The following is an 8,953-nucleotide window of genomic DNA, read 5'->3' on the forward strand; positions in this document are numbered from 1 at the left end:
TGGTATCCAATTGTTGTAGTAGCTACTATCTTGTCTCATCGCTACAACTCCCGTACGGGCTCCGGAGAGACGAAGGTTGAAAGTCATGCGTCCTCCGATACACAACCCAACCGTACTGCTTCTTAACACAGTGCTCATCCAACCCGGAAGCCAGCTGCACCAATGTGTCGGAGGGTACACGGTGCACCTGGCAACCTTGGTTACCACGCTGCTTGATTCGGTTGTGGTGGGTGATCCTATAACGAAATTCGTCTTTCTCTGACGAGGAGTATGACAGATCGGACCAATGTGCAGCGTGGTAAGTGTTCGTAATTTTTAATGAAAAGACACTGAACACGAAAATACACAATAACAACGTGAAAGACAGAACCGAAAACGAAACAGTTCTGTATGGTGAAGACACAGAAATCAATCACCCACAACTAAAATGGGGAAAACAGGCTACCTAAGTATGATTCTCAATCAGAGAAAACGATCGACAGCTGCCTCTGATTGAGATCCATACCAGGCCAAACACAGAAATACAACATAGAAAAAATAACATAGACTACTTACCCCAACTCACGCCCTGACCAAACTAACACAAAGACAAAATAAAGGAACTAAGGTCAGAACGTGACACATACATACACACAGTGCATTCGGAATGTGTTCAGACCCCACATTTTGTTTCGTTATAGCCTTATTCTATAATAAATTAGATTTTGGTACCAAAATATTTCTGCAGCATTGAAGGTCCCCAAGAACACATTGGCCTCTATCATTCTGTTAGGTTCTTATTTTTCAGAGTAAATAATCCAGACACTAGAGAAACTTTAACCAAGTTTAATTCTTCCCAAAGGTTTTGTACAGCTGTAATCAGACTGCAAAACATTTCTCTCCATTGGTTATATACATCCTACTTAAGACACGCCCTTTCTCCAATCCTTAGTTTATGCCCAAGAGAAAGAAGGTAACCAGATACTAACTCTGATTACTCCCTTAAGGGGAACTGACCTCACCCCTCACCTCCTGACCTGAACCCCTCCTTCACCTAATCTACAGATATCCATCCGTCTTCCCTATATCAACACATCGTTCTCCTCTCCTCCATCAAACACATTCCAAAGCCTTCTGGCTTTTTACAGAGAACCCTTAACTTCTGACACAAAACCCATTCTCTTTCACTCTTCCTACTCAAGGCATCTTCTTCTCTATCATTTATTTAATATCTCAATGTTTAAAGTTTAGCCAGTTCCAACAATTCTTAAATGGAAGAATTTTGGAACCAGCAAGACTCATCCTAGAGCTGGCCACCCGGCCAAACTGAGCAATCGGGGGAGAAGGGCCTTGGTCAGGGAGGTGAACAAGAACCCAATGGTCAGTCTGACAAAGCTCCAGAGTTGGGAGAACCTTACAGAAGGACAACCATCTGGGCAGCACTCCACCAATCAGGCCTTTATGGTAGAGTGGGCAGACGGAAGCCACTCCTCAGTAAAAGGCACACGATAGCCTGCTTGAAGTTGGCCAAAAGGCACCTAAAGGACTCTTAAACCATGAGAAACAACATTCTCTGGTCTGATGAAACTAAGATTGAAGTCTTTGGCCTGAATGCCAAGCATCCCATCTGGAGAAAACCTGGCACCATCCCTACGGTGAAGCATGGTGGTGGCAGCATCATTCTAAGGGGATGTTTTTCAGCAGAAGGGACTGGGCGACTACTCAGGTACTACTCAGATCCTTCATGAAAACCTGCTCCAGAGCGCTCAGGACCTCAGACTGGGGTTGAAGGTTCACTTTCCAACAGCACACAACCAAGACAACACAGGAGTGGCTTCGGGACAAGTCTCAATGTCCTTGAGTGGCCCAGCCAGAGCCCGGACTTGAACCCGATCGAACATCTCTGGAGAGACCTGAACATAGCTGTGCAGCGACGGCTCCCCATCCAACCTGCCAGGGCTTGGGAGGATCTGCAGAGAAGAATGGGAGAAACTCCCCAAATACAAGCTTGTAGCGTCATACGAAAGGAGACTCGAGGCTGAAATCGCTGCCAAAGGTGCTTCAACAAAGTACTGACTAAAGGGTCTGAATACTTATGTAAATGTCATAGTTTTTTAAATTTTTAATACATTTTTCAAAAATTTCCACAGACCTGTTTTTTCTTTGTCATTATGGGGTATTGTGTGTAGATTGGGGGGGGGGATGATTTAATCAAGTTTGGAATAAGGCTGTAACGTAACTAATTGTGGAAAAAGGGGTCTGGATACTTTCCAAATGCACTGTATATTATTATTATACACTGCTCCAAAAAATAAAGGGATCACTAAAATAACACATCCTAGATCTGAATGAATGAAATATTCTTATTAAATACTTTTTTCTTTACATAGTTGAATGTGCTGACAACAAAATCACACAAAAATGATCAATGGAAATCAAATTGATCAACCCATGGAGGTCTGGATTTGGAGTCACACTCAAAATTAAAGTGGAAACCCACACTACAGGCTGATCCAACTTTGATGTAATGTCCTTAAAACAAGTCAAAATTAGGCTCAGTAGTGAGTGTGGCCTCCACGTGCCTGTATGACCTCCCTACAACGCCTGGGAATGCTCCTGATGAGGTGGTGGATGGTCTCCTGAGGCATCTCCTCCCAGACCTGAACTAAAGCATCCGCCAACTCCTGGACAGTCTGTGGTGCAATGTGGCGTTGGTGGATGGAGCGAGACATGATGTCCCAGATGTGCTCAATTGGATTCAGGTCTGGGGAACGGGCGGGCCAGTCCATAGCATCAATGCCTTCCTCTAGCAGGAACTGCTAACACACTCCAGCCACATGAGGTCTAGCATTGTCTTGCATTAGGAGGAACCCAGGGCCAACCGCACCAGCATATGATCTCACAAGGGGTCTGAGGATCTCATCTCGCTACCGAATGGCAGTCATGCTACCTCTGGCGAGCACATGGAGAGCTGTGCGGCCCCCCAAAGAAATGCCACCGCACACCATGACTGACCCACCGCCAAACCGGTCATGCTGGAGGATGGTGCAGGCAGCAGAACGTTCTCCACGGCGTCTCCAGACTCTGTCACATGTGCTCAGTGTGAACCTGCTTTCATCTGTGAAGAGCACAGGGCGCCAGTGGCGAATTTGCCAATCTTGGTGTTCTCTGGCAAATGCCAAACGTCCTGCACGGTGTTGGGCTGTAAGCACAACCCCCACCTGTGGACGTCGGGCCCTCATGCCACCCTCATGGAGTCTGTTTCTGACCGTTTGAGCAGACACATGCACATTTGTGGCCTGCTGGAGGTCATTTTGTAGGGCTCTGGCAGTGCTCCTCCTGCTCCTCCTTGCACAAAGGCGGAGGTAGCGGTCCTGCTGCTGGGTTGTTGCCCTCCTATGGCCTCCTCCACGTCTCCTGATGTACTGGCCTGTCTCCTGGTAGCGCCTCCATGCTCTGGCCACTACGCTGACAGACACAGCAAACCTTCTTGCCACAGCTCGCATTGATGTGCCATCCTGGATGAGCTGTACTACCTGAGCCACTTGTGTGGGTTGTAGACTCTGTCTCATGCTACCACTGGAGTGAAAGCACAGCCAGCATTCAAAAGTGACCAAAACATCAGCTAGGAAGAAAAGGAACTGAGAAGTGGCCTGTGGTCACCACCTGCAGAACCACTCCTTTATTGGGGGTGTCTTGCTAATTGCCTATTATTTCCACCTGATGTCTATTCCATTTGTACAACAGCATGTGACATTTATTGTCAGTCAGTGTTGCTTCCTAAGTGGACAATTTGATTTCACAGAAGTGTGATTGACTTGGAGTTACATTGTGTTGTTTAAGTGTTCCCTTTATTTTTTTGAGCAGTGTATATATTTTTCACACAAACACACTACATTGACACTCCCACACATTCACTACATATGCACACACACAGACCGACAACACACACACTTTTACACAAATTTACTGTTGCTGCTCTGTTCTTTATTTTACTCTTATTATCTATCCTGATGCCCAGTCACTTTACCCTGCCTTCATGTACATATCGTCCTCAAATACTTCGTACCCGTGCACATTGATCTGCTACTCTGTATATATTTATTCCTTGTTTAACCATTTTATTTTGATTTTTAAACTCTGCATTGTTGGGTAGGGCTGGTAAGCAAGCATTTCACAGTAAAGTATACACCAGTTGTATTCGGCGCATGTGACATAACATTTGATTATTTTTTTTCACATAATTCCATACCGATACATAATTAAATCAGCAAAAATATCAATAAATCTCAGAACGCAGCAAATTTTGACAGAAAATACGTTCTTACCCCCGGATCACCTCTAGTCCTAGAAAATATTTATGTATAAATCGCTCAGCAATGTAAACATACCAGTTAAAGAAAATCAGTGTCAAAAAAATCCCTCATGTAATAAATGCCTGCATACTGTACATCCTATGGAAAGCGTATGAAAACTGCTATGGCACATTTTCAAAGATGATTGTGACCATACAAAAAGCCTTGATCCAAACCTCAACGCAAACCTATAGCCACAGTAAAACTACTAGAATACAACCACACCAGCCTGACAGCTGAAACAGTGGAATGCCCCATCTATTCAAGTGCACATATTAGGCTACCTTCTGACCATAACATGTGACTTCTATCCAAGCGAGTACTACTACTGCCCATCGGCTATTGAACCAGACACTTAGCAAGCTGGCAGCCTCCTCTACACACAGCACCTGACGGAGCCTCTCAAACTCTGCCTTGATCTGCTTCTCTGCCTGCTCTGTCTGGATCTGGGTATGAGAGAGGTTGGAGGAAGAGTGACATTTTGTAATGATACTGACATACCTCTCGTCATTCATATCTCACACAACATTACTCATCTATAGGCTGGAATTATAGTTTCCTTTGGAGGCTTTCCTTGTCAGGACTCCAGGCCCTAGGTTTGATCTAAAGTCAACTATTTTATTATTTCCAATTATTTCTGGTGGCTCAAGGAATATCAGTCTGTCCCTACTCATAACCAGTCAAACAGGTTGGTTCACATATCTCATTACAGAACAATGATGAACATCAAACTGTTGGGCTCTGGATAGGCTACACACATCTGGATAGAACTAGTGAGGGCATCAAGAGCTCTAACAAATCCCATTATCTTACACAAAACCGTCACCACGATCTGTCCACATGACATTAGTCATGGTCATTGATATGCCCTACAGTGTAGATGTAGGCAGGTCAAGCAGATACAGTATTATAGTACCTTCATGAAATCAACTGTGTTAGAGTATTTATTTTTCATTCTCTTGAAGGTCTCCACTTTCTCCTCCAATATGTTGACTTTAATGGTCAGTTCTTCCTGTAATAGAACACATAAAAGGCAATTAATATGCATAATAGTGATCTAGTGACTACCAGATAATAAAACATTTAAAAACATACAGCAACTTATTTGCAGTATTGTTTCAGGTCCTAAGCTATTGGGTGATGACTAAGGGCAATAAAGGGCAATAAAGCCTTGTTCACACTGCAGGCCTTAATGCTCAAATCTGTTTAGGAATACTGACTGTCCAAACAGCAAGTTACAAATGACCAAATCATGTGTGTTCAGACAGCAGTCATTAGCTGACTAGCTGACTATGCTAGTTGTCATAGTAACGGTGGGTGTGTCCACAATGGTGATGGCTGATTGGTGGTTGTGCTGTGGTTCCTTTCACTCAGATGTTATGTAGCAAGCTAAGGTATTGTTGTAAGCACTAACTTGGGGAGGGAGAGCAATGGTGGAACCAGAAGCAATGCTTGATTCTGTTGGTGCGAGTGAAGATAGATATTTCAGTATTCCAATCATTTCATCTAAGAACGGAGCTGAAAAAAGGGCAAAAGTTTTAAAATCAAGATAAACCTCGGTATGATACTGCCTCACTTGTTGTTGGACTGCGATTCATGAGCAAGGATGTTTTTTGGGGGAAACCGTTTGTGGTCACAAAGATGGCAAAGGATGCATTGGAAGAAGTGGAGTCAGTCAGAGTGACCAGGAGTGGTATGATGTTGATTTCATGTGTGTCAAAAGAACAAAAGGATAATGCACAAATTATCGACACATTTAGTGGAATGCTAGGATTATCGGAGTAAGTCACCAATAAAAGGTGTCATATCTGGCGTCTCTATGGATATTGAGGCGTCATGGTTTAAGATTAACATGCCAGGAACAGTTGATTCACGTCGCTTAACCCGCACAGTGAATGGAAAGGAGTAAATAATTTGGGTTATTGATGTTCGATGAAGAATTTCTCCCAACCCATGTAAAGCTGGGATATATGAGATATGTGGTGCGAGTTTATGTACAAAAGCAACTTCAATGTCTTAAAATGTAAAAAGTTTGGCCATGTGTCAAGTGTTTGCAAACGGAATATCATTGTTGAAGAGTCTGAGGATGCACAATGTTGCCATTGTGATGGGAATCACATTCCAGAGTTCCCCGAGTGCCCTGTTAGGATGGAGGAGGTTGAAGTAGGAAGGATCAGGGTTGTTGAGAAGGTCTCTTATGCAGTCAGTGAAAATTGTTGACGCAGCGAGTAGAGACGATGAAGCTATGGCAGTGTATGCCCAACAGTCTGGATGTCAGTCAGTTGAAAGATCCTGAAACACTAATCGTGGAGAATGTTGATTTTTGTTGCGTTCATTGCGCAGGTGATTAATTGTACAGGACAAAGAAAAACATTTTAAAAAAGAAACTGGAAATCATTGTGAAAGCAGCTAAGGTTCTTAGAACTCCAGGATTTCACATCTGAAACATTTCAGGGAATGTCTGAAATTCTTCCCACTCTCAGGCCCCAGAACCGGTGTAGGGATCTGAGTACATTTGACTAAGTGAATGAGTACATTGACTTTTTTTATTTTTAGAATAATATGAGTGTTTAATTTTGTATTATAATTAACGTTCTTTTATTTCAGTTCTACCCCACCCAGTAGGTGGTGACAATACACCTTTTGGATGTAGTCCGCCAAAAACATCTTGAAGAAAAAGGCCTGCCATGGACGTTTAGTTGCTTTGAATGTTCAAAATCAGTGTAAGAACACTTTAAGCCTCAAAGTATAACATGATCCAACTTTTTGGCTAGCCACAGCAGTTCAGACAAGTCGCAAGGCCAGAAATCAGATTTGTATATCTGACTTCAAACCACCTATAAAGTGCAAAAGCGGTGAGGGAGGAGTGCCCTTCTCAACTGAACAGTAATCTGCAGCGCTTGGTCATGTCAACAAGGCAGCATGGTGCATCGTTCAGTTCAGAAACATACAGTTTTAATTGGGAAGGCAGAAAAATGTTTGTTTTTTTAAATTAAAAGCAATCACTTTGCATGTCAAAACACTGCCTTATATCAATACTCCGCATGCTTAACCTGCCACTTTTGTTTTGAGCCGATTTCGCCGTCGGCAAAAGCGGGGAATCTGGCTCAAGCCAGGGAGTCAAACCGGTTCCAGAACGAATGCAACCACTTTTCACCAGAACAAACTCCTCTCACCTGGGAAACCCGGCCCAGATAATCTAATCTCCTCAATCTCACCTGACACAACCGCGTCCCCTCGTTGAGCGGCAGCAGCTCGTGAGCCCGATGTAGAGGGACACAGTCGACGCACACGGGCTCCTCGTCCTTTACGCAGTAAAGTTGAAACGCCAAACGATGCAGGTTACAAAGAGGCACGTTATTGATTGCGTTCGGTCCCCGCCAACGCTTCTCCTTCTGAAACGACTCTGTCGCATCCATCAGCGCCCGGTTGGATATTGGTTGGTCTCCGTCACAGCTCTTCCTGCACACGGGACAGTTCTGCCCCGGCCCCTTCCAGCATTTCTCCAAACAGTCCTTGCAGAAGCTGTGGCTGCAAGAAAGAAGAACGGGCCCCCGACTGGACAGGTCAGGTCCTCCTGAAGGAGGGATGGAACCTCTGACATCTCCTCATCCCAACCACATTCAGCCATGGTGTCGCTGTCGAATCTGGAGGCCCCTTCAGAAAACGCGTCAAGTTTTTACTTTCGCTTTCTTCAAAATTCTCCTTTTTATACGCTGACAGTTGTCCAGAGACACTCTTCCTTTCTGGTTGACGGTTTACCTGTATTCTTTCTAGATTTGTTGACCCCAACACAAAACTTTAGTTTGTAAACAGGTCAAATGTGCTTTTGTAGAGCCGTTGACTGCAGTTTCGATTGTAACCTGCCTTCCTTCCTCAATTAAGTGTGTGTGTATGGCGCGCAACCTTCTTCTGAGGTTAACGGCGGTTGGTATCCAATTTGTTGCATTACCGCAACCTACCAGACTGGAGTACAATTCCCTTATACTTTGCTTGAAAAATGTAACAAATAAATACCCTACCACACGACACTCACTAATATGGTACACAACCAAAAACTGCCGTTTCCAATGGGAGGCAAGTGAGCCGAGTATGTCGAGATGAGTTTTTCAAAGTCGCGTTTATTGGTCTGTCAGATGGCTTAGTAACGTCAATAAAATAGATCGTCATCATATTTAAATTAGGTTTAAAATGAGATGCAGACCTTGGACTGGAGGTGATTTGGAGACGTCAACGCTTGTTTTAATGTAGCGAACGTTAAGTAATCCTTCTCACCCCCCTTTAAGATTTAGATGCACTATCGTAAAGTGACTGTTCTACTGGATGTCATAAGGTGAATGCACCAATTTGTAAGTCGCTCTGGATAAAAGCGTCTGCTAAATGACTTAAATGTAATGTAAATGTAAGTAAAGATTCGTTGTTGAGACTTTTATAACGCCACCGAGATAGAAAAGTAAGTTATAAATATATAGTTTAATGTTATACATATAAAATATATATTAAAACGTTTTGTAGTGGGCATTAACTGTTTGGCTAGCTATTTTCCGTTAAAACATGCTGAGGAACAGTAACGGTAAGTTATCTAAATCAATAACGTTAAATTAGCTGGGCTCCGCACA

At 43.5% G+C, this 8,953-nt stretch overlaps 1 protein-coding gene across 3 annotated transcripts in view; it reads right to left on the reverse strand.

The window, feature by feature from the left end:
* LOC118367668 (multiple epidermal growth factor-like domains protein 8) overlaps nucleotides 1-8,469 on the reverse strand; it is a 40,461-nt gene extending 31,992 nt beyond the window's left edge. Inside the window, exons 1-2 of one of the 3 annotated variants that reach the window (XM_052494751.1) lie at nucleotides 7,553-8,469; nucleotides 5,251-5,346 (exon numbers count right to left, since the gene is read on the reverse strand). In XM_052494751.1, coding sequence (XP_052350711.1) covers nucleotides 5,251-5,346; nucleotides 7,553-7,753 — 297 coding nt within the window. In that variant the 5' untranslated portion in view covers nucleotides 7,754-8,469. Of the gene's footprint in view, nucleotides 1-5,250; nucleotides 5,347-7,552 lie in introns of those variants that run through there. The other 2 variants (XM_052494752.1, XM_052494754.1) reach the window with 2 other exon arrangements.
* Nucleotides 8,470-8,953: the final 484 nt, after the last annotated feature.

This window comes from Oncorhynchus keta, chromosome 34 (assembly GCF_023373465.1).
Source record: "Oncorhynchus keta strain PuntledgeMale-10-30-2019 chromosome 34, Oket_V2, whole genome shotgun sequence".
NCBI lineage: Eukaryota > Metazoa > Chordata > Actinopteri > Salmoniformes > Salmonidae > Oncorhynchus > Oncorhynchus keta.